Source organism: Kryptolebias marmoratus, linkage group LG13, assembly GCF_001649575.2.
Source record: "Kryptolebias marmoratus isolate JLee-2015 linkage group LG13, ASM164957v2, whole genome shotgun sequence".
In the NCBI taxonomy this organism is placed as follows: Eukaryota; Metazoa; Chordata; class Actinopteri; order Cyprinodontiformes; family Rivulidae; genus Kryptolebias; species Kryptolebias marmoratus.
This window is the reverse complement of record NC_051442.1, coordinates 22,377,940-22,404,572: the sequence shown is the minus strand read 5'-3', so window position 1 is coordinate 22,404,572 and position 26,633 is coordinate 22,377,940. Positions and strand designations below refer to the sequence as shown.

At 38.8% G+C, this 26,633-nt stretch overlaps 1 protein-coding gene across 2 annotated transcripts in view; it reads right to left on the bottom strand.

Annotated features, from left to right (window-relative positions):
- Nucleotides 1-11,133: 11,133 nt before the first annotated feature.
- uvrag (UV radiation resistance associated gene) overlaps nt 11,134-26,633 on the bottom strand; it is a 147,982-nt gene continuing 132,482 nt past the window's right edge. The window contains exon 15 of one of the 2 annotated variants that reach the window (XM_037978903.1): nt 11,134-11,665. In XM_037978903.1, the coding sequence (XP_037834831.1) occupies nt 11,665 (1 nt within the window). In that variant the 3' untranslated portion in view covers nt 11,134-11,664. Of the gene's footprint in view, nt 11,666-17,033; nt 21,395-26,633 lie in introns of those variants that run through there. The other variant, XM_017431110.3, reaches the window with a different exon arrangement.

Sequence of the window (26,633 nt, the reverse complement as noted above, 5' to 3'; positions counted from 1 at the left end):
AGGGTGATCACGATGGATTTCAAGGCGATGGGGTCAAAGGTCAACAGCATAGTTGACCTAGTGCTCTAACTATGCAACAGTGTAATGTAGGAATGTCAAACTGCACAGCTGGACACCTCATGGGTCAAAGATCAAGGTCACAGATCTTTTGTCTCTGCTCCTACATGTGACTCTTATGTTACCTCCGCCAAGGAAGTTATGTTTTCAGAGTGTTAGCAAGATCACGAAAAAACTAATGAACAGACTTAAATGAAATTTTCAGGAAATGTTGGGGTTGTCATGAAAAAACAAAAACAACAAAACCATGGATTAAATTTTGATGCTTGTCCAGATTTTAGATTCATATTGCACTATTTTTTAATCACGTTGTGGTTTTGGTGGAGGGTTGTGCTCTCTGAGTGCTTAGAGTTTTTATTATTTTTTTTGAACAATTACATTATATTTATGTATCAGTTGATTAGATATACCCCAGAGATTGAAAAAGGGGGCAGAAACAGTTTTATTAAACATTTATTATACATAGCATCATCATAGACTGCTTATGAACCTGAGCAGGACACAAATGACAGCTGGTCATCAAAGTACAGGAAATATTAAGACTTTAAATAAAAAACAATAAATTTAGCATCTTTATTTGCAGTAAATTATTTCTTAGCATTTTAACAGTTTAAAGTTTTCCACACCTGAGGTCAACAAATAGAGTAATGATTGACTGAACAAAGAGCTGACTAATGATGAATTAGTAAAGTGAAACTGATTAAGCGACAGAACAGTGCAATACAGTGGTGCAGATTTGTTGTGGAAAAATTGATGTGCAGACACTGAGAAGGTAATGAGAACTCCTCCATCCTGCACACAAATTGAGCAACTTGTGCAGCCATGAAACACAACATTGAGTTTTATAGTCTGCAAATCCACCTTGAGATTTATTGTTAAGAATTTCATAGAGCCAAGTAATTCATCTGGAATGCTGTGTGTAATATGTTTCCTCATTTCTGTGTATCCGCAATGAATACTCCATGGCATGTTTAATGACAGTTTTATAGAATCTCAACTTGTTCCAAGATTTTATGTATTCATTAAAAGTTTAGCTGAATTTTTAGAGAGAGCAGAGTGTTTCCACCATTACTGGGACAAAGGAGAAAAGAAGAAAATGCCAAGCTCCATATATAATGAGCCAAAGAGAGAGTTTAACCAATGGCAATTAGCAGCTTCTGTGTGTACGATAGACTGAGACTTTTGCTTTTTAAGATTCATCTTAAGCCCATGGATTATAAAGAAAAGGGAAGAATTATGAATTATGACTATGAGCCTCTTATTAGAGCCAATAATAGTGACATTTACCTCAATATAAGACAATATGAGATCTGGCAAGGTGGCAAATTACTCAAACAAACCAAACAAGAAGCATGCACAGTTAAAAACTCACTATGCCTCAATGTTGCATTCTACACAAATCACAGAGAAAGTATTATGAACTCCCACATTTTACAATAGATTCTTTAAACAATTGTCTGAAATACAAATTTCAAACGCACAAGATAAGTAAAAGGGTTGTATGTGTACGGAGATAGATTGTTTGTTAAATATCAATACATTCAAGCTAACAAAACAGTGTCTTTCAAAAATGTAGAGGTTTAATATTAGCTAATGTATGGTTCATTCAGAGCAGTATGTTGTTTTTGATAAAGAGTTGTTTTATAAACCTGAAAAATTATTTATAGAAAGGCCCATGTTTGGCTGGCCATTAGCCTAGCCTTCTTTCTCCATACTCTGTGCTCTATGACTGATATTATACAGTAGCTGATAAGGTACCAACTATTGATAATTATACTGAAGAAAAATACAAACACAACACTTTTGTTTTTGGTCCAGATTTTCATGATCTGAACACAAAGATGTAAGACTTTTTCTATGCGCGCAATAGGCCTTTTTCTCTCAAATATTGTTCACAGATTTGTGTAAATCTGTGTAAGTGAGAACTTCTCCTTTGCAGAGATAATCCATTCACCTCACAGGTATCAAGATGCATGATGCAGCATGATTATTGCACAGGTGAGCCTTAGGCTGGCCACAATAAAAGGCCACTCTAAAATGTGCAGTTTTATCATAAAGCAAATTGCCACAGATGTCCCAGGTTTTGAGGGAACACACAATTGGCATGCTGACTGCAGGAATGTCCACTAGTGCTGTTGACCATGAACTGAATGTGGCAGTACATCCAACTGGCCTCACAACCGCAGACCATGTGTAACCTCACCAGTCCAGATCATCTGAGACCAGTCATCCGGACAGCTGCTGCAATAATCGGTTTGCATAAACAAATAATTTCTGCACAAACTGTCAGAAACCATCTCAAGGATGCTCATCTGCATGCTTGTCACCCTTATCTGGGGCTCCACCTGACTGCAGTATGTCATTATAACCAGCTTGAGTGGGCAAATGCTCACATTTGATGGTGTATATCACATTGGAAAAATGTTATTTTCACAGAAGAATCCACTGTACAGGGCAGGTGGGAGACTGTGTGTATGGCATCATGTAAGTAAGTGGTTTGCTGATGTCATCTTTGTGAATCGTGTGGCCCATGGTGGCCGTGAGGTTATGGTATGGGCAGGTGTACGTTATGGACAACGAACATTAAAAGGTCTATTGTGCACATCGAAAAAGTCATATCTTTTAGTTCAGCTCATGAAAAATGGGAGTAAAAACAAAAATGCTTATATTTTTGTTTAGTATATTGGACTTCACTTCAAAAATCACCAGACTATTCCTTTAAGACAGCTGTGCAGAAATCAATGTCTCTTCACTTCAATGTACTGAATCAATTTTGTAAAGAAGACTGGATCAAAATTGCTCCACTTCAAAATATTGCTGCTTAAAGTTGTTCAACAAAATATGAAATCATGGGATGAGCGAAATTTTTCACACAGCTTCAATATTTGAGTTTTCTGTTGTTGTTAAATGAGCCATGTGGATTTATCTAATAATCATTTCTGGAAAGAACCAGTAAATTTTATAATTTTGTGTAATACCTGTACATTTTTTATTACTACATTTGTACATTACAGTCTAAAGTTGTCAGTGGAAAGTACAAGTTAGTGCTGGTGTTTGGTCGATCAGGAGGTCCAGGAGTAACCCTTCGAGGATCCATAACTGACATGTAGTACTATGTTAAACAATATTTACTTATGAATAAAACTGTTAAGGAAAGTACTATACAATCTGAGTTCACAAGTTGTCATTTTACCTGTTTACTTGTGCATTAAAAGAATTTAAAGAAACAAAAATGGAATGTGAATAAAAAGAAGGAAAGGGTCTTCAAAGAGCTGAAGGTAACAAAAAAGGAAAATCATGAATGTCAAAAGGTTACATCACCAAATATGCAAAAAAAAAACAACATATTTTTTCTAGCCAAACAAAGACAGTTGATAACTAAAGATAAAGGAAGGATGATGGAACAAAACCCTGCTTTTAAACAGGAATGTGTTGAAATCCTTTGTAGACTTATAGCAGAAACAGATTTATTCACCGGCTGATGTTAATGATAACTCTGAAATGTGTCTTTAGGAAGCTCTGATCACTGAGGGGACAGGTCATCAAAGAGACAGTGACAGAAAGCAGTACTGATTTAGTGGTAACAAAAGTTTATCAGTTTTGAATTATTAGAGACATGAAATGACAGGAGAGCAAGTAGTGAACTCTTTCCTTCATCCGGTTTCCTCCACATTAAAAAGATGTGAGCTGGTCTTCAGTTCAGAATTGTTGCTCTGAAAACTGGCGTATCTCCAACTTTATGGTCCTTATTTACAGCATAAAGTTATATTCATTTCCTGGAAAATTTATTAGGACAGAACAAGGTGAGGATGAACATGTTTGATTTACAGTGTGGCTCCACATAGAGCTGCTTCATGTTTTACTCTTTATTGGTATTTTACAGAAAGCCTTTGAGCCAAAAGGATGAAACCAAATGTGAAAAATTGTATTACATTGTCTTTCAGGGACCAAAAGGAAATAAGAAACCCTATTTACATAACAGCTTTGACAAAGTATGGCCCACTGTTGGTTACTAATCAAAAACACAATTGTTAACATTCATTTACAATCTCATTATTTTATAAAGGAAAAAAACATACTAAGATTCAATCTCAGAGTTTTTCAAAGAAATATGACCAGCTGATTTCCATGATTTGGCGAGAAATCGAGATACAATTTATTGTCCTTTCTAGGAAGAACTCATAGTGGAAGCTCTAAGAAAGAATAAATCACTGATGTTTTGTACTTATGTCAAATTAAATGGCCTGACCTAATGTAATAAAACATTCCAAAAGTTTGATTAAATCATCTCCAGATTGATTTGGTAGGAAAAGAGGTCTAGGATAAGTTGTGAGCCTCCTATTATTTAAAAACAAAGCAGGCCTCGGCACAAATAAAAACAGCGGCACTTTGGGTTTACTCTAGGTACTACAGTTTCCTCCCACAGACCAAAAACATACATGCATGTTAGGTTTCTTCGGTAACTCTAAATTGTCTCTAGGTGTGAGTGAGAGTGTGCATGGTTGTTTGTCTCATTTCTCTCTATGTGTCCCTGTGATGGATTTGTGATCTGTCCAGGGTGTCCTCCGCCTCTCACACAGTGACTGCTGGAGATAGACACCAGTTCCATTGTTCTCAAGACCAAAGTTGTAGCAGCTAAGCCCATCTGATAATAGGACACACATGGCTACTGTTGCTGCTAATGACTGAAGCACCAGTGGGGTTTTCTGAAGAAAAATCTTCAAGGTTGTCTCAGTGTTCTCCTTGCTAATTTCCTTGTCAGGTGGGTAATTGTCTTATCTTGTTCATCACAGGTCTTTAGATCCCAGCAGCAATTACACACATCTGATGTTCATTGTCTCCCAGCGAGACCAGTCACTCAAAGGAGAAAAAAGGAAGTGAAACAGGGGAGAGAGGAATGAAAAGTGCTTCTATAAAAGACAACCACTTGAGTGCTAACTAGCAGAGGTGAGATTTCCAGGGGAAGGGCTTGGGGCCAAGCACTTTTAGTCAAAAGAATCCACCCAGCAGGTTGGATAAATGTGCCTGTGGATTTACTAAAGCTACCTGGCTGCAGCTCCAAATAAAATGTTTCATCTTTGAAAAATGAGGAATGTTTAGTTTGTTACCCAATCAGCATGGACTCTTGTAAGAGTGAAGGGTTTGTCCTGGATGAAGCCTGTAAAATTCTTCTTTTACTTGCTTCTACTTGCTTGCAGTCTGACATCAATACCACAATATTCAATCCACGTTCCCTAACAGTGATATCTGACCACCATCTTTTCCCTAATATGAGTGCTAGGTCAGGATATGTGCCTGTGGCGGTCACATTTTCAGCAAAACTGTTCATCAACATGTCAGCTTATTTTCTGACAAATCATTTCTGGTGTTCCTTTCTAATGTGCCATAGTTATATGAGGAAGCATGGTTCAGAATCTTAAGTTGTTCTGGGCAAGCTGTCAGTGTTTCACTTGAACATACATTCAGGGAGCCAGCAGGGAATGTTTAAAGCTTGCAGTGATTTAAATGTTAGTAACAGGCCTGCTGCTCCTAACATCCTCCTTAACAGTGCTGCACGTTTAAGGAGAAAATGTCTTAAATATGTGTTTATTAGATGCAAACAACAAGAAATATAGTTTACATGTTTTATTGAAATGACTATTTATTTAAGCATTTGATCACATTAAATTTCAGAGATTTGTGTTTTTGTGCAGTACCATTCAGTTACAAATCCTGAGGGTAAAAAACATGTAAATGTATCTGTATTTAGATGTTTCATTTATTCTGCTACAACCCCAATTTCAATGAAGTTGGAATGTTGTGTAAAACATAAATAAAAACAGAATACGATGGTTTGCAAAAAATGATTTTCAATCTATATTCAGTTTAATACACTACAAAGACAAGATATTTATTGTTCAAACGGATAAACATTATTGTTTTCTTTGTTTATTTATTTCAAATATTCACTCATTTTGAATTTGATGCTGGGACAAGGGCATGTCTACCAATGTGGTACATCACCTTTCCTTTTAACAACACTCAGTAAGCGTTTGGGAACTGAGGACACTAATTTCTGAAGCTTTGTAGGTGGGATTCCTTTCTTGCTTGATGTCAACTTCAGGTGCTCCACAGTACGGGGTCTTTGTTGTCATATTTTGTGCTTCATAATTCACCACATATTTTCAATGGGAGACAGGTCTGGACTGCAGAAAGGCCAGTCTAGTACCCGCACTCTTGTACTACAAATCACACTGTTGTAACACATGCAGAATGGGGCTCGGCATTGTCTTGCTGAAATAAGCAGGGACATCCATGAAAACAATGTTGCTTGGAAGGCAGCAAATGTTGCTCCAAAACCTGTACGAATCTTTCAGCATTAACGGCACCTTCACAGATGTTCAAGTTACCCATGGGCATACCCCCCCACCCCCACCCACACACACACACACCACCCTCCCCCGCCCTATTTCATCAGAGATGCTGGCTTTTGAAAAAGTCAACAACTGCATCACATCATCTGCAAAAAGTAAAGATGAGACACAAGTTTTTTTTAAACCAGACACCTTCATCTTCATGACTGTGCTTCAAGATCCTGTCCATGAACACCACAAACAGGATTAGAGACAAGGGGCAGCCCTGGCAAAGTCCCACTGGGAACAAGCTCGACTTTGTGCAGAGAATGTGGACACAGTTCTTGCTTTGGTTGTACAAGGACCAGATAGCCCACAAAAGTGACCTGGGATCCTCACACTGCCACAGATCCCCCCACAAAGTGTCTCAGGGCGCATGGTTGTAACCCTTTTCTGGAGTAACAAAATACATGTGGACTGAAGAGTCAAACTCCCTTGACCCTCTTACCAACTTTGTAAGGGGGGAGATTTGGTCAGAGGTTCTAAGGCCAGGATGATAGCCACACTGCTCCTCCTAAATCTAAGGTTTGATAATCGGTCAGAGCCTCCCTTCCTCTCTGCCTCAAGCGGAAGAGTTCAGATATCTGAGAGCCTTGTTCACGACTGAGAGCCTTGTTCATGACTGATGGTAGGATGAAGTGAGAGATGGACCAACTGATTGAATTCTTGTTCGCAGTGGTGAGAGGGTTGCTCCAGTCTGTCTTGGTGAAGAAAAAGTGGAGCTAAAAGGCTAAGCTTATATTTGAAACCCTCCTCTACAGTCACAAGATTCAAATTGTGACTGAAAGAACAAGATTTCAGATACAGCTGGCTAAAATGAGCATCCTCTGTAGGGTAACCAGGTTCAGCCCTAGCAATATGGTGAGGAGCTCCATCCCCCAGGGGGAGCTCAGAGCAGAGCCACTGCCCCTTTTCATCAAAAGGAGTCAGTTGAGGTGGCTCAAGCATCTGCCTCCAGAAATTTTAATTATTTTATTAAAGAAATTTATTAGAGAAATTTTATAGTTTATTGATATTTTCATTGCTATGTGCAGTGCTTGGAGAAATATAAGGAAAGTGAGTACACTGACTTATCATCATTTGTATGTACATTATTCATCTCCAAAACATAAACTCGGAGGGTCAGTGGTTTAATTGTTTTCAGGTGGTTTGTATTTGTGGGCCAGCACTATCACTTTACACCAACAGGTTCTGGTTTTTGAGCTGCTGGCTGACTTTCGGTGCCTGAGCTGGTTTTCTGCAGGGAGCTAAGATTTCCTTCAATTATTAAAACAGCACGGTAAATAACATTTTCCAGGTGACGTGTTGTATCAACTATTTTACTGTAAAACACATGTTGTTTTTGATAAATCACAACAGCATATCTTGTTTTGATGTTAAGCCAGTGTTGGGGTATGTTTTCATGACCATTTTTTTAAAGTCACGTTTTAGATGTCAGAAAAAGCATTTTTAATCTTTCTTTCTTGTTCTGTATATATTTTCATACCAAAGCTACATTCATATTTGTCACATCTATTTTAGAAACTTGCATTCATGGTCGAATGTCTGCTGCCTTTTCTTTAAGATTTTAAGTTAATTGTAAAACATAACAGTAACTTTGCACAACTATGGCCTATTTTTATTATCTCTCATGTTTTGGGGCTATTTTAAAATAGCAAATACTTGTAGCTGCTTTTTGGTACCCTTCAAACTTAGTAGTCTAAATTAATACCATACACAGGATATCTAGATCAGCACATCCACCTCAGTTTGGAGGGAAATAGAATATAACCGTCACACTGAATAATCACTACTAATTTAGAATTCATAATGGATTTATGTTTTCAGCTTTTAACCACCAGAAGAACCACATCAGTAGATATTAAGATCTGAATAATTTTGGTGTTTTCAGTGACAGAAGTTAACATTCACTCCAAATTAAAGTGGATAAAAGTTATTTTTTGCTGCTTTAAAGTGTGTCCCTGTAGTGAAACCAGTGGAAGACTGAAGAAAGGAGACCTCACGAGAAGCACCCGCTTTTACCACCTCTCTCTTTGTCTGGTTTGGGTTATTGGTCAATTCAAATACATTTGTGTGCGTGAGATCAATGTTAACTGGCGCCAGGTTAGACCAGGAGGATGTTAGTTTGCATGCAACACTGTCTGTGTGAAGTAACATCGACTCAGCATTACCCTTAAACTACCACAGAAAAACTGTCTCAAGAGAACTAAGTCCAGAGATGTTGGAAACAGTTAAGCAGCTCTCTGTTTATCTGGCTGCTGCGACCATCAGGTTATTGTAAGAAACTTAAAGGTACAAGAAAACTCACTGCTCTCCTGCTCTCCTTACAGCCTATGGCACACAGAATTAAAGACAGTTCACAGTCTTTATTTGGTTGTTTTTTTTTTGTTTTTTTTTTTTGCTTTTTTTCTCTGATCTGGTGATATCTGATTATGGTTACAGGGTAGTAATACGAATACAAAATAAAGCCTGGTACATAGGGGTACATAAACTGTTAGTACCGTGTACCAGATATAAACTACATGCATGCCAGATAAATACCAGGCTTACGTACCAAGTATGTACACTTTAAGTACCAGGTACATATCCAGTAAGTATTCGGTATGTACCTGTAAGTACCAGACAAATACCAGATACATACTCAAAACACACCCAGTACATATCTTGTATATACTAGATACGTACCTGAACATACCCTGTGAGTACCAGGTATGTATCCAGTACATGCCCTGTAAGTTTCTGGTATAGGAGTACTTTGCGGGGTAATATGGAATAAGCCTCTCTCACCAAGACTCTGCAAAGATTTTCCAACTTCTGGCAGATTTTTAGGTCATAGCGGGGTCAAAATCCAGTTTGGAAAGAGCCTTCACCATCTTGCCTGAAGATACTTTAACACTTATTGACAGCTACCCCCAAAAATCTGCAGGTTAACTGTACTTCAGAAATGTTCCACATAAAGATGGGAATGCTTCCCCCCTGAAACACTCTTTTGACAAAGTAAAATAACATCAAACTATTAGTTTGGTCTTTTTTAGGGCAGCTGTAGATGAGTGAGTGCACTTTCTTCCTTGAGACAGACCGTGTAAATTTCAAATTTTAGCTGTTAGGAAACGTCTCAGGGTTCAGCTCGATTTGTTCTTTTATAAATGACAAATGGTCCACACTTAAATAGCCCTCATCGCTCATATAGCTCATCCGGGCTCTCCAAAGAACATTACATTTTTTTCTCATTCACCCGTTCACACACTTTTTTTCTGTTATACATTTAGCACTCTCTCCACATACAGCACTTTTTATGTTATTATTCACACACTAATATTCACACACTGATAACACTATTGTGGTGCATTTAAGGGGATAACTTTGTTTGCAGTTCTCATAACTCCACCCCCATTAAGTTTCACCATGTCATTGTTTGTATGTTCCTTTCTCTCATCTTGGGTTGTTCTTTCGTTAAACAGAAAGAAATTGCAAGGGTTTTTTAATGAAACACTTTAAAAAGTGTAGCACAGTCCAGCTCCATGTGTAAAAGAACTTCCCTGCCAGTGTTTCAGCTTTCAGGGCTTTCTCAAGATCAGATAGTTTTGGAATGGAATACTAAATTAAACTAATAAATGGGACAGTCATCCGTGATGGTTTTTTGTACTGTTGCTCTTCTCCTGTTTCTGCTGCCATGCAGTGGTGTGTAATCACTGGAAACAGCAGGACACAGATCAAGGCATGGCTGTACCTCAGAGGCACAAAGGTTATCATTTCCAGAAATAAGAGAGGAAAAAACATGATGTTATTCATGAAAGTACATCTTCTTCAAAACACGTACATCACATACAGCACAATGGCTGCTGTACAAAAGCAAAGGATCACCCAGCAAAAATCTAATCTTCCCATTCGTGCTGTGATATGCCTTCTGTTATTGTGTTCCCTGGTTAGCCGTAGGCAGAAGCCCATTGTGTTTTTGGGGAGGATTCTCCTTTTCAAATGTATTTCAGGCATCGGTTACATCATTCAAAAACACTAAAGGGAAATCACAGGAAACCACCATGTCTACAAGCATGACATTACCTTCAAATCTCTAAAAATATGACTTCAGTCATAAACAGTGTCAATAAGTTCATAATAAAAACATGACAGTGTTACTATTTTTTTGTACAGAATTTGGCACTTAATAGCACTAGAGATCTTTCTTTAGGCATGAAGAGAGAGTAAGTATGACTTTCTAAATGATGGCAAAGAGTTTCTTGCTCTGAAAGAAAAACACAGGGAGTGACAGTGAGGAGAACTTTTACTGCTGTAAAACCTAAAGAGGTAACTGGGATTTCATATCCTTTCTGAGAGTATTTAAACAGCTGAGCCAGGTCACAATGTTGACTGGACCAAACCATGATGGGTCAGGGTGAGTTAATACATCAGGGACTGGTTTAGGCTCTGAGTCATATGAGACGATACAATGCTGTGTGTCCCTCAGTGCTTGTAACGTGGTCCTCCAACCCTTGTATGACAGTTATCCAGCTCTTTAGAGCTACAGTCATTCTATATGGTCTCAATGCAACAATGAATGAGAAGGTACTTACAAACTTTGTGAAGAGTAAATCACAAACATAAATGTTGACCACGGCTGATACCTGACCTCATGCTACATGTTATGAAGCTTTATTGACAGAATTAGAAACTTTAGATTTACAGTTTAACATCAAACACAGAGACTGAACATTACAAAAATAAATGAGTGGATGCAGAGCTATACATACAACTTCTCTGAAAAAAGGGTTTCTCCATATACTTATTTTCAGCTTTTGTTTATTTATATAGCTCCAGTTCACAACAAAAATCATCTTAAGACACTATACAAAAGTAAAAAAGAAGTCCTAATTGCAATTCAGTCCAAGACAGATCTAGATTCAAATCCAATTACAGTCAAATCATTCTTATGTTACAATCCATTGACATACAGTAAAAACCATTCACATAAAACACTAATTAGTAAAAGTTATCTATCCAAGGAAACCATTTTTCATAAAATCTTTACTTTGTCTCAATTTTCCATCCTAAGCAGCACATTGACGACAGTGGAACAGAACGACTCTCTTTTAACAGGAAGAAACCTCCAGCAGAATCAGAACCAGGCTCAGGATGGGTGGCCATCTGCTTCGACCAGCTGGGATTTGGACAGGAAAGATGCACAGACAAACACAGAATGACTGGTCCAGATGTAGTTTCTATTGGAAGACAGGCAAGGAAAAACATGTTAATGATCAAAATAATTACAGATACAAACATGGAGAGTAGAGCAAGTAAAGACAGCAACAGAGTGAGGAAATGTGGTCAGTTTGTCCTCCAGCAGTCTAAGCCTATAGTGGCATAACTAAGGGATAGCTCAGGAAACCCAAGCCAACCCTAACTATAGGGTTGATCAATAAGGAAAATCTTAAGCCTTGTCTTAAAAGTAGACAGGGTGTCAGTCTCATGGACAGAAACTAGAAGTTGGTTCCACAAGAGAGGAGCCTGAGAACTGAAAGCTCTGCCTCCTTTTCTACTTTTAGAAACTCAAGGAACCACGAGTAAACCTGCAGTCTGAGAGCGAAGTTCTGTTCTGAATTTGACAGGGAGCCAAAGGAGAGAAGCTAAAACTGGAGAAATATGATCTCTCCTCCTAACTCTCATCAGAACTCTGACAGCAGTATTTTGTATCAACTAAAGACTTTAAAGAGATTTGGACACCCAGATAATGCTCAATAGTAATTTATTTGTATTAACATTGCCCTAAACTGTGGAAGATGTTTAAAGATTTATTTGAGCCAGTTTTGAATGGTTGTCTGTGTAAAAGTTATATATCTTATGTTGTAAATATCCTTTAAACAACCTCGGTTTTGAGAAAAAAAGTTTACATCTGACAGGACTGACAAGCTAATGGTTAGTCTGAATGCAATATTAAAACAACTCTAATCCCCAAAATTTCATAGTAGTTTAAATTTACAACCCATATACATTTTATTTAAACATAGAATTCTGTGGTTATTTGTAAGTGTCATTTGTAGCAATTAGCTGTCGCACTTCTGATGCAGTCTGGAGGGACATTCAACTGAAATTTCATATTTCTGCTGAAATATCCATGTAATGTCAACGTAACAGTAGTGTAAAGGTTTAAATAATATCCTGTGCATGGATCACTAGGAAAGTTTTGAGACTTTGGCCTCACGTTAGCCTATTCAGACTAGATATTAGCTCGTCAGTCCTGTCAGACATAAACTCCAGTTTTCCAGTCTGAGGTTGGTCAGGGATATAACTGTTCAAACCTTCTACACAGAACACCACTTGGCCAAAAAAAATGAACACAAGTTTGAATGATAACTAAAGCAAAGGGCTTTCCATTACTCATAACCAAATTGTCCTCCTGCGTTTAGCTGCTCTTTTAGTAGAAACTGTAAGCAAACTCTTCTCATAGCTCAGGATCAGTTTCTGACATCCCTTTGGTGCAACACTGACTCACTCTTCTCTACAGGACATGTTGACTGCTCTTTTTTTTAGGTAAATGGGATTTATAACCTGATTCTGAATAAGTCACTCCTAAACATTTGTTTTGTTCCCGCTGAGCCATTCATTTGTGAATGTACATGTTTGGGATCTTTGTCTTACTACATAAGCCTGTTCTGCTTGAGTTTTGATTTTCTGACCGATGACCAGATGTTCTCCTTTTTGGTCATTTAGAGAGCAGAATTCATGCTTCCCTCAATCACGGAAAGTCACCTTGACACAGCAAAGCAAACCCATAAAAGTATAATGAAAGCTTGACTGTTTGTAATATGTGCTTTTACTAGAGTTGTGTGTTTGGTTTTTGTCAGATGTACCTGGATCTTAGTCTTTTAATAAGTCAATTTTTGACTTATCAGACAAAAAAAAAAAAACACTCCCAAAAGATTCAATGTGGGTCATCAAGGTGTGCAGAGGTAGACTTAGGAAAGTCAAGGCCTTATACGTCTTCAGGTTGGCACAGGTTTTCACCTCGCCACACTCTCATGGGCGCCATTTCTGCCTTCTGTGTTTCAGATGGGTGATTCGTGAACATTGACTTTTGAGGTGAAAGGGGCCCATGTTGTCTCTGGTGTTTTCTTTGGATCTTCCTGGATGAGTCATTGGTGCGCTTTAGGAGGAATTCCAGAAGGTCAGCAACCTCTGAGAAGGTTCACTGTTGCTTCGAATCTTATCTGTTTGTAGATTATAGAAATCTGTGGAGTCCCAGAGCCATGGAATTAGCTTTGTAACCCTCCCCAGACTGTTACACCTCAGTTAACCACTTCCTCATCTCTTCTGGCATTTGTGTTAACTTTGGTACAGCGTCCTGTTGATGAGACTTTTAGACAACTTTTGTCTGAAATGATCAGCTTTAGTAATAAGTTAGTTGATCAGATGGGATGCGGGTGAAGTGAACTGCACCAATCTTTGTTTCAACAGAATTCTCTCTAATCTCTGAATGAACTTTTATGATATAAAAGACTGTGACAAAGAGATATATTAATGTGCAAGTCTCAACAAGATTTAAACCACCCTTCAGTTATTTATATTTTGCTGCCAAGCAGCTAGATGTTCTTTTGATTTTTCAAAGTGGTCTTCATTAGTGAGGTTTCAGGATTTCTACAGGTCTTTTAAAGCTTTTCTTTGAACTTTTTTATTAGGAGTTTTCTTCTTAAGATAGTTGCTGCTCCAGGACCTTTATGACCCTGAACAGGACTTAGCAGGTTTGGAAAAGAAATAAACAAAAAAGAAGCCAGCAGCTGAGATGCATTTTTTTGGTATTTGATGTTTGATAGACAGGATAATTTACCAGGTAGATATTTAAATAAACTTAAAAGTTTGAAGGGTCCCAATGCAGCTACTGACCAAAATTCCAACATAACTTTGTAACAATCTAAGTTCAGAAAGGTGTTGACATTTTGTTGCATAAACTGTAGATGATGGGCAAAGAGAACCAAGATTAAAAAAATAAATTAAAAAAATGTTAAAGCTGCTGCCAGTGCAAATATTATGGTCACCATGGTAATCACACACCTCTGTCTGTCACTCCCTGACTGCCAAGTTAATAAGATGCAGACTGAAAATCAAACCTGAAACAGTCATTGTGCAAAAACTGAGTCAGATCTTCAAATGTTTTGATCCGTAAGTAACAGAAGACTGAGGGTCACACATGAACTTTCATGTTTCTACAGTGTTTCGAGGAAATATGACAAGTTAAATAGACCTATCACTTTTAGTTTTGAAAAGTATATTTTAAGCTAAAAGACATTTTTTATAATTCTGTAAAAGGCTTAGATATTCTTTCTTTTCATTTTGAGGAAATTCAAGAGAAAACCCAGAGTCATATAGCTCTAAAAGACAATGGGTGAAAGAAGACAAAAAAGCCTGTGTTTTGATATATAATTTGTCTATGTACCAAAAAGAGTTGTTAGAGTAAGAGTTCTTTTGCAAAAGATTTGAAAAGATAACTCAAAAGTTAGTGACAGTCAGTTACCCATTCTGTTAAAAACCTGTAAAAATAATAAAACCTGAACTGTGATTGTGTAAAAACCACAAGATATCAAACTGCCAGTTCAGACATGTAAAATCCAACTTTCTGTAACCTGTTTAAACTCTGAATCACGTTTCTGCTGTGAAATTTGTTTGACCTATAGGGCTCCAAATAGGGCCAGTTTTTTCTGTGTTTTGCAGTTATTCTTTTGCTAATTTTGTCTTCATTGTGCGACGTACCACTACCAAACATCAAGCACACTATTCCTGACCAAGACACACAGATTAGTATCTAATTTGCATGTTTTATTTCAGAAAAATCTTTGAACAGCATTTCTAAGAAGGTTTTTTGTTTTGCTTTTGCACAGTAAAATAATTTTATTTCATGTTGGTTTTGCAACTTGTGTGTGATTAACAACACAACAGGCTGTTCTGTGCAATACAAGTGAACTCTAAACTGGGCAAAAAGGAAACGGGGCCTGTTTAATCTCACCCTCAGGGTCACATTTTGTTACACAAACCTTAAACTATGGTATTAACTTGCAAAGTCTCACAGAATAAAACTCATCCCTGAACAGAAAGGCACTCAGAGGCTTTACTTGAAGCAGGTCTGCCTCCTCAGAGAAACAAATGTCCCATCTCTGGCAAGATAATGATCCAGTCCAAATAGGAGGAGTGTTAAGGCCTTCAGGCAACCACAGGGGCTTAGCTGAGAAAAAAAACACTCAGCAGAATGACACAAACATCTTGCAGGATCGAAGTGCAGGACACAGTTTAACATAAATCTGTAAACAGAACATACAGATTCATTAATGATGAAATTCCTGACAAAGTTGATATCAGTTAGAAGTGGAATGATTTGGTATAAACCAGTGGGATAAGAATCTGAGTGGAACAATCAAGGGGAGATGAGGATTACAAGCAGTCAGTCTGCTTCAAACACCCTCAATTACTGTTTTCCAGTGCTGAATGTGAACAAATTGATGCATTATCTGCAGCCCTGGTGACAAAGTAATGTGGCAACGTCACTAGAAAGGTCGTGCTTCGCTCAGTTAAGTGCATAATGAGGTAAAGGAAAGCAGGAGGGTTTATTTCATTCGAAACAGGGCTTATGTGTGCCTGCATAGTACGCTTGATCACTTGAACAAACTCGGGGGGTATACAAGATGGCCATGTTGTTAGAGTGAGAGCAACCTTTTAGCATCAGGTTAGTTCAGAGCAGAAGGTGAGCTGTGACGGTATGACATAAAACAGATCAGAAGTCTTGTCTGTCAAGGAAATGCAAGGAAACTGCTGTTTCTTTGCTACTTGGGAAGAAACAAAGGTAAATGAAACTTAAAATGTCTCTGAAGTCAGTGTGCCACTTAACAGTCAAAACAAATGGTTGTATGATCATGCAAACATTTCACAATGAATGTAGGTTATCTTTGAACTCCTGGATGTTTCTCTGATTAATGCCCTCCTTCCTCGCCATGTGAGTTTTGGTGGGTGACCCTTTCTTAGTAATTTTGATGTGGTGGCATCATCTTTAATTGCCTACTAATAGAGCTCTGTGGGACGTTCAGGATATTTTTTATAACCCAACCTGAATCTGTACTTCACTACAACTGTGTGCCTAAGCTGAGCGGAGATTTCCTTGGCCTTCATGATGTCTCTTGCTTAGTGGTAGACCTTACTTCTCTGAAAATAAAGTTGATCCAGGTTAGCCAACATAAAAACAAATCCATCCATCAGTCCGTTTTTGGTCTGTGGGAGGGAACCAGGTTAAACCCACGTGTGCACAGGGAGGACATACAAACTCCACCCAGAAAGGCCCCAAGCTGAAAAGCGATCCTGCAACCTTCTTGCTGGGAGGCAACAGCTCCAACCACTATGCCACTGTGCCACCCTATAAACAAATCTTTTTAGAAAAAATTATTTGACATTGTAAGATAGCACTTAGGCATTATGGCCTCAGCACTCAATGCCAGACACTGTTGGGCCTAAACTTCTTTAGAGAATTTAGATAACACTGAAAACATTTAAAACACACACACACACACACACAATGTTACACAATTAAATAAATAAAAACGCAAAGACAACTGTTTTAGAGGGGGTAAATACACCCATGCCATTGAACTGCAAGTCTTTAATAACCAAAAATGTATCCATACAAAAGTATATGTACATGGTCACTTATCGATGTGTATAGCAGTTTATGGAAATGATCTAACATGGTTCATCTTTTAGTTTTAAATACAATACTTCCCAACAGTCAGCAACCATATTACAGGATCTGAAACACTTAGTGGACTGATGGAGTCCAGGTTCATCAGGTCAAGTGATCAGAGCAGCTGTCTGAGTTGGGACCCCTCCACTGGGCTTGATATCAGGCCAAGAGTGAACTATTTTTATAGGTGACAGTTCATGTTTTGGTAGCAGTACAAACTACAGCCTGGTTTGTACCCTGTATGTAAAGGGTACATATCAGGTACTTACCATAGACATGTATTGAAATACTAGACATTGTGTCCCCAACCTTCTCTTGCTTTTGGGAGTTGAAGCCAGCAGGACCTGGTTCACTGGAGCTGCCATGGTGTATTTCTGGAACCAAAATCTGAGCACGATTGTTGTGGGGCTTTAAGTCACACAATCATGGTGCTACAAGACACTTGTTTTAAGAAAGAAATAATTAATTAAAGCTAAACTTATTTTACAAATGAATATTTGACCACACAGCAGCAATTAATAAACAAGAGTCAATACCTAAAGAAAAAAGAATTTTTTTTTTTGTCTTTTTCGAACTAATAGCTAAGTCACATTCATTTATGTGGAGGGGGACTTAAAACATTTCCTGAAACCATCCTGTGGGGGTGCTCCAGCTTTAACTTCCAGCTTCTTGAATTGAATCTAGTAATTTAATACACATCTATGGTACTTACTGGGTATGCAGACTATATGGTACATATCAGGCTGTATTATGGATTGCTACCCATGTTTTTAGGAAATAAAACTCTGTTGGTTTCTTTTTTAGGACTCACTTGTAATGACACACAAAGCAATAACTGAATACCAGTGCAACAAAGAGTGTTCAGGACAAATGGGACAAAATCAGACAGCAGGGATCTATTAACAGTTAGAGGGAAGCCTGAGAGAGACATTAAACAACAACAAAGAAAGAGAATTTTGGTCACTTGAAGGTGAATGTTAACAGTAAAATTAATATTCAGAGTTAATTCAAATCAAAAATACAGGAGGAAAAACAAACAGATGAACAAAACAAACATAACAATTGCACTGTGTCCCTGCCATTTGCTGTGAGGTCCGACCTGTCACATGTCATCTTCATCCTAAGGCCTGAAGGAGAAACTTGTGTGGAGAAAGTGTGTCCAAGGAGACAACAGGAAGTCTGTCACAGAAAAGGAGAAGTCTCTCCCACCTCCCTTTTTTGAGAACAGAACATCTACAAAGCTCATTGGTGGGACTGTTTTAACTGTGACAGAGTGACTGCGTTAGCATGCTGATGTAAAGCGCACAATTCTACGTCAAGTCCAAGTGCTTTTCCTCCTGCACATATCCACCGACATGCACCCTGAATGACAGCTCTGGAATCACGGTTTACACTGAAAGGTGCAAGTGCTGGGACAGCGAGCCTAAAAAAAAGAACTTTCAGTGCACTGATGAGGTGAAACATTTCAAACATAGAGTGCTGAACTCCACTTTGGGCGTGGACAGAAATTAAATGCTGTTTAGTGCTGATTTCATATAAAAGACAAAGATTTGTTGATGAATGAAGAGACTGGAAACAGATGTGTTACTCTGTCCATCATCTGAGCAACAAATCACACAGATGGTCTCTGTAATGTCACCTACACTCCTTCTCTCCTGGGATTCCTAAAGGGGTATTCTGTTTATTTTGAAGGGGGGTTCTGTGGAAAAGGTAAGAACAACAATATCTTACTTGTTGTAGATAGCTCATTCTATGGCCTTAGCTTAGAGAAACAGAGTTTAAATCCTATTAGACTGACAAGCTAATGGCTAGTCTGAATGCTGCCAACAAACGCTCTTTCATAGACTTTCACACTGACATTAATTGTACTTTAATCAGTTATTTATGTGGAATTTGGGGGTGAATTGCAAGTGCAAATTGGCGTTGTGACAGCCACTTCCTGCAGGAAGGTTGTAATATTTTTGCAGAAATAACTGTAACATGAAACTGATGACAATGTAAAAGTTTAAATTACAGCATTTGCATGAACCACAATGACATTTAGAAGAGTAGAATTGCTTAGAAAAACAGCAGTAATCTGCTTTGGAAGTGTGTCTGCTCAGAGTAAGCATTATTAGTCAATACGGTCCAAGAATTGATCCTAGGCAGCACTGAAGGTGCTATAGATAGCTGCTGCTGCTTCAACGACTTGCACTTGCAAACAACCACACAATTTATGGAAATAAACATTTACTGAAAAATTGATGACAGGTTCATGAAAACTTTGAACCAGGATGAAATTCTAGAGTTTGGAGCTGTTTTAAGACCGCAGAGATCCACTTTAGTCCAAGCTGTGTTCAGATGAGCTGTTAGCTCATCGTTTCTGTCAGACTTCAACTCTGTTTCTCCCAACTGAGGCCATTCAAAGAGCTACCTGCAACAGATAAGTTTAGAATTTGTTCATGTCTTTTCCATAAAACACCACTTGAAGGTGGTAGGAATATTTGAAGTCAATTCTATTAGTGATTTCAAAACTGACAGAACTGCTGTCTTGTGTTTTGAAAAATATAACAACGCTGGCATCAAAAAGAAAAGTTAGGAAAAGTGAAGCTTCAGGTTGTCTCTCACTGGGCTGTGACTGCTGGAGGACAGTTTTCACAAGAAATTGGCAAAATGTCTTGAAATGTTCACAGGGATTCTCAATTTTCTATCAGTTGCAGAGGCTCACTGTCTTGTCGCTTGAATTTTGGATAGATATTTAAAAAAAAAATGTTATAACATTCGTTATAAACATTTTCTTAAAATAGCCACAGCGTCATTGCAGACATCGCCAACACATCTAAAGAGAGCTAGAGCTGTATTTTGACACCTGCAAGGGAGCTCTCCTCTGACAGAAAACACATCCAGGTCTAAAAATCTGGATGATAAATGATTAAGAAAAACCTGGTTCAAATCTGACTATCTTCATTTCAAATTTGTACTTCTGTAGATTAAATGAGCAATCTCTGGGTGGAATTGGTCAATAAAATAATGTGCACAGCCTAGAATTCAGTTTTGCAAGCTGTGAACACAAACATAAGCTGTGACTTTCAAAAACTGGATGCCCTAAACAGCCACACAGAATTCAGTGAGAATGTAAAGGAAAATGCTATTTTCTCACAATTTTAAGCCACCAACTAACCTCCAACAGTTGCAGCTCAGTGAGATCCTACTTTTACCGTCCCAGAACTTACACTTTGATCATTATTTTATTAATAAGATTACTATGGAAAGGTTTACAATAAGTGCAAATTGGTTATTCAGGAACAGCTCCTTGATGATCAGAGCTTCAGAGCAGTTGAAGAGTGAGGACCACACCTCTTTTCTCTCAGTTCATCTCCCTGCCTTGCATTTGTCCAAACTGCATGTGTGAGTTTTTCCAAAACTCTCTCTCTCCTCAGACCCTCTGGGTCACTTGTCAGAATTCTTGCGCGGCCGGCGGAAGCAGGACGGGTTCTCATTTAGTGCATAGATGCGCCTGGAGAACTCCTCAAAGCTGATCAGCTCACCCAGCACTTGTTCGTCACTCTCCACAGCCACTGCGTGGTCCACAGGGATGCAGTGGTAGTCTTCCAGCCGGGCTTCGTCTGCTAACCCCACTCCTAGGCCTAACCCTGTGGCCTCTGTGCCCATGATCTCCTCAGCTTGTTCCACTGAGCAGTGCAGCTCTGGGACCAGACTAACAGGTGGCTGTCCTGGTACTAAAGAACCATTCATGTGCTGGATAGTTGGTATGGTTTCATCACCAACGTCCTGTTTTGTAGAAGAATTAGATGCACCTGTGCTGCTGGGTGGCCTCTCTTCAACTTCCTCCTCATCTGCTTCAGTCTCTTTGTTAACAACTTTGCCTTCCTCCGCTGTCACAGCTGTGTCCCCACCCTCCCCTCTGCCCTCCTTCTGCTCTACAGCCTTGTTGGCCTCCGTCGTGATGTTAAGTGAGGCCATGCTGGCATCCAGCGAGAAGGACAGCTGTTTGGGTGCTGGTAAAGGTGGGGTCAGGTTAATGGGAGGCTGCTGTTCGCCTGTGGCTGTGTTGTTGCTCTGAGGAGGCGTTAACTTATATTTGAGCTGTGCTTCAGCCTCTGAGCTTGCCCTCTTCCTCACACCTCGCTCTGGAGAGCTGTTGTAGTAAGAGTAACCCATTTCTGAGGCTGCGGACACACTCAGTTGGGACTTTAAGGGCACTGGGATCGAGCTGGAGACGTGATGTCGGTCACTGTGAGAAGCAAGAAGAAGAAGAAGATGTAATGAGTGCGCAGTTAGAAAATACAGTGCTGAATTCAAGCTAAGATGTCGACAGCAGCAAAGAGAAGAGAGTGGAACTTTAAAACTGATCACATGCTTTACACAGTTTCCATTTTGAAACACCATAGTTTTCCAGACTCAAATTCTTCCGAAATTCAGCCAATTTTTGAACTATTTTTGATCCTAAAATGTGTACATATGCTGAGAATGTTTAAACAATCATGGTTTTATTATCAGTGTGCTTCAAAAACTACAAACTGTGTGCAAAAGGTGGAGAGGAATTTATTTATTTTTTTAATTAGTCAATGGTTATATTTGCAGTGTTAAAAGGATAGTCTGGTCATTTTTGAAGTGATATTTTATCAAATAGTTACCAAAAGTTAGTATCTTATCAGCTGTGACATCAGGAATAGAACACCAAGTAAGGACATGTAAACTCCACCCAGAAAGCCTGGGATGCAATCCTGCAACCTTTTTGTTGAGAGGCAACAGTTTTAACCACTGTGCCATCCACTGCTGATTGTTGAAGTAGAGAAAACGGTGACAAACTAATCATACGTGTAGAGATTTAATATTAAGTAATGAAGCGTTCTTTCTCACAGGTATGTTGTTTTTGAGAGAGAGTTTTTTATAAACCTAAAAAATAATAAACAACAGGCCCTCATCTGGCTGTTAGCCTAGCCTAAAGAAAAACTTTTGCCTCTTTCATTTTTTCTGTGACTGATTTTACAGCTGATAAAGTACTAACCATTGATAACTATTTGATGTAACATCACTTTAAAAATGACCAGACTATCCCTTTAAAGCTTATCAGCACCTCCCCAGCTCCTTGTTCCTAATCCAGAGGCAGCTGCAGCTCTTTGTAAATCATTCCACCTAACAGCATTCAGACAACATTTGTGCAGCCTGAGAGACTACACTGGTGTTGTGCTGACTGGAAGAGCGCGGCAGGCGTCCACCCAGCTATGTCAGAAATTTTCTTCCAAAACAGATAACAGACTCAGGATCTGGGACACCCCACCCAGTCCCAGGACAGGAGTCATAAATCTACCTAAATGGGGGGGCCTCACCGCCTCTTCCAATAGTCAAGGCCATGTATAATTTGGTGGACTTCTTAGGTACTCTGTTCAGTGTGACTGTTTTGCTGTCAGGAGAGAAGAGGTTGTGTTGGTAAAAGGCTTGAAGACAGGTCTTTGCTTGTTCAGTTGGACATGCTGTCATAATAGATAACTGTCCCCTGGCCCTAACCAAGGCAGTCTAGTTTGTAAGAGTGGTGCTTAGACACCAATGATGAGAGCACATGCCTTCATCATGCATTAGCTAACAGTGTGATGGACGGTTTTACTACCACACACATGACAGCTTGTCAAATGGACCCTGAGCTTGACCCCCGCAGACACCCTGCTGAGGTGGTCCTGACAGGGTTCACAGGCAGGACACTTTGCTGAAGACAGGAGAAACCTGTCCTGTGTTAGGACAAACTTGTCAACTTCAAAGTGTGTGTGTTACAGTAAATTAGAACCATCCACGGTGTGTAGGTACAGTCTGCTCAAAATGTGGAGAAATGTCATGGCTGACATTTCAACTAAATGGACTGTGCTTTACCTGGCACTGAAAATCACTAAAAACACAACTTAATACAAGTGCACCCCTAAAATCTACATGGGGAGTTCAAAGGAAATAAATAGAAAAATTATATATTTTGTTTTACACAATACAACTTTATTTATAAAGAACTTTAAGAAACAACTGTTGGCCAAAGTGCTGTATGCTGATAAAAGAACAAAGTAAAACAAAAATTCCAAACATGTAAAAGTTCTAGCAAAAATGGAAACAATAAAACCAATTAAAGCAGTAAAAATAATGAAGAGTCAAAATTTTAAAAGTCAAACAATAAAAGCCAACATCTCCAACTGTGTTAAAACCCAATGAGGAAAAAATTAGTTGGCCTGTCTGATCTGCAAAAGCAGACTGTTTCACAGTTTGGGAGCAGTGACTGAAAATGATTGGTCACCTCTTAACCTCCTCTTTGCTTTTAGAACCACCAACAGTAACTGATCTGCCGACCTGAGAGCGTGAAGGAACGTACGCCTGGAGCAGGTCAGACAAAAACTGTGGGGTGAGATCATGCAGGCATTTAAAAACAAATAAAATACCTTTAAAATCAATCCGGAACGAACTGGGAACCAATGTAGTGATGCTAAAACAGGAGCAGTCTTTTGAACAAGCTGAAGTCAATTAAGTAATGACTGGCTCAGCCCTACTTAAAGTGATTTGCAGTAGTCGAAATGAGAGATTAATCATGGATAAAAAAAATCTTAAAATGATACAGTGAAAGAAATGGTTAGACCTTGGCCAGTTGTCTCAAGTGATAAAAACTGAACTTGATCACTGATTTAATCTTTGCATCAAGTTTAAAATCATTGTTCCGTCTCAAACCCAGGTTACTTACTGTCTGAGTCAACTATTGTGTTAAAGGACTCAGATTAGAATGGACTTTAAAAGCATCACTGGGCTTAAACAACAATATCTTGGTCTTTTGTTTATTAAAAATGCAAAAAAATTCAACAACGTCCATGCTTTGATTTTAAGGATTTCCAGGAGTTGATTCAGACTACTGCTTTTCCAGTGTCCCATCTTTTTTAGAACTGGTGATGTATTTTCCTTTTTCCCCCACTGATGGCAGCTGCCTAAATATCACCAGCCTAGAGTACAGCTTGTAACACAAGCAACCTTTTGCTAAGGTTTCTCAAAAATATGGGGTTTTAGGGGGAATATTCCATATTTCAGTTGTGGTGTTAAACCTCCTGGCCACACCTTGCCTCCTAATCCCAGTGCCCTGCTTCCAGGAAACAGAATGGGATTAGAAGTCTGTAAAGATCCACTAGGCCTCAAGTGGATGTGTTTTTATTTAGAGCTGTCCTGTATTTATGCTGACAAGTTACAATGGGTTTTTGAGCAATACTGTGTGGAAACAGATGAAGACATGATCAACAGTTGGCCACATGAGCATTAAAAATACAACCCTTTGTAGTTCATGCTCCTATATTCTAACATGCACGGTGCTTGTCCTCAGTGTTTCATTTGTTCTGTATAACATGTCAGAGATAATCCCACTTTTCCCCTATGGTGTGTGTCTCGGTGCTTTGTAGAGAATCTCCCTGCAGACAGGACACATGCTGAACTAGTTATATATGGAGAAGCAAGCTGCTTGCAAGTCTGTTTGAGAAACAATACCCCCACCCAAAAAAGCATCATTTGTGTTTGGATGCATGGAAAGAAGAAAGAGGTGGCAGTGAAAAGCAAAGGAAGCAGATTATCGTGTCTTTCAGTCTATAAAAAAAATGACCAGCAGCTGCCATCGCGCCTTTTCATTCATCCATATTTCATAAGATGGGTCCCAGAGCGAGACAATGAATCTGAATTTATTGTTTTTTCCAACAAGACCGCTGGAACTGATATGGATAGGAAATGGTGCAATGGTGTGTGTGTTAAAAGCGTATCCTTCTTATTACAGCTGCCTCTTTCCTTGGCGACTTGAGACTTTTCTAAGATCAATTTTAACCACCAGCTGGCAAAAGGTGGGTGATAATGTTTTTGCCTATGTCTGAATGTGTGTTCATGTGTCTGAATGTTAGCTACATGTCTCATAAACTACAAAACAAATCAGACTTGCAGAAAATGCTCATTGGATGTACATCTACAACTAGTTAGCTTTTGGAGCAAACCAAATTCAAGATGGCCACCATAGTTAATTGAGCTCAGTAAACACAAAAATGGCTATAATTTTGTAAATTTTATTAAAATTAGCTCAAATTTGGCACAGTAGTAGCTGAACATTATCCCAACAAAAAATTTGAACCAGGGTTTCCCCCACTGTATTATAAGCCTTGCGGGCCGCCAGGCTTTCGCTACCCCAAACAATTTGTATTTATTTTATTTGTATTTTTGTTTAAAAAAGTATTTCAAAAGTGCTTTTTTGTAAAACTGTAGTTGTTTAAATATTTGGCACAAAAATCTTACAATATTACATAATAAATAGACATATTTTCAACTTTACTGTCAACTTTAATCATTTTTTTAATAAATCACAGTCAGCTGGCGATCGGCTGGTGATCGGCCACCAACCACCGGGCTTAGCCTCTTTTCTGGGGGAAACCCTGTGAACCCTACAAATTGTACAATATTTTTGCTTAAAATGTCGGCATTAACTGTTGGCGTCAACTTTGTTTGTTAGCAAAATATCTTATGAACCACTGGACAGACTTGCTAAAACTTTCAGAGGGTAATCACTAGATGCATGACAATTGTTTAACTTTTGGAGTCAGTCAAATTCAAGATAGTTACCACAATTAATCAACATTAGCGAACACAAAAATGGCTATAACTCAATTATTATATAACACAATTTAACAGATATTGAGCTCAAGCTTGGTGTGTTAGTAGCTGAGCATTATCCACAATATATATTCTGAGCATGACAGCTCGCTTAACCACATGAGATTGTGCATAACTTTATTTTCAAGGTTTGACCAAAACAGCTGCAATTCCTTCATTTCTCAACATAAGATATAAATGTTTTTTTTTTTGTTGTTTTTTTTAATAACGACAGCTTGACATTCTGTTCCCTGAGATCCTGACTTGAATTATCATTTATCATCATTTACCACAACAGAGCGCTGCTAACAGAACTCTGTCCTTTGTTTGTCTGCATGTGGTTTTTTAATATTGAAAACTATTCACAAACTGACAGGACACCACATCTCGTGGCACTGATTTCATAAAGCTGAAATGTTCTTAATACAAAATGATAATGCTGAAAATCATATGATTGCACGCATAACAGGAGTGTTCTGATGGTGTAACACATGTTGATGATAAGTCAATGTTAGCAGCTACAAGATACTACACTATTTCATCCATCTATTATCTACCGCTTGTTCTGAAGTTAGATTGGTGGGGCAGCAGCGTGAGCAAAGAGGCCCAGACATACCACTTCTTGGAGGACTCCAAGTTGTTCCCAGGACAGCCGACAGACATTGTCACTCCAGCCTGTCCTAGGTCTTCCCAAGGGTCTCCTCCTAGAATACCTCACCCAGGGAGGCGCCCAGTGAACATCCTTATCATGACCAAATCACGTCAACTGGCTCCTCTCGATGTAGAGAAGAAGCAGCTCTACTCCAAGTCCCTCCTGGATAACCAAACTCTAT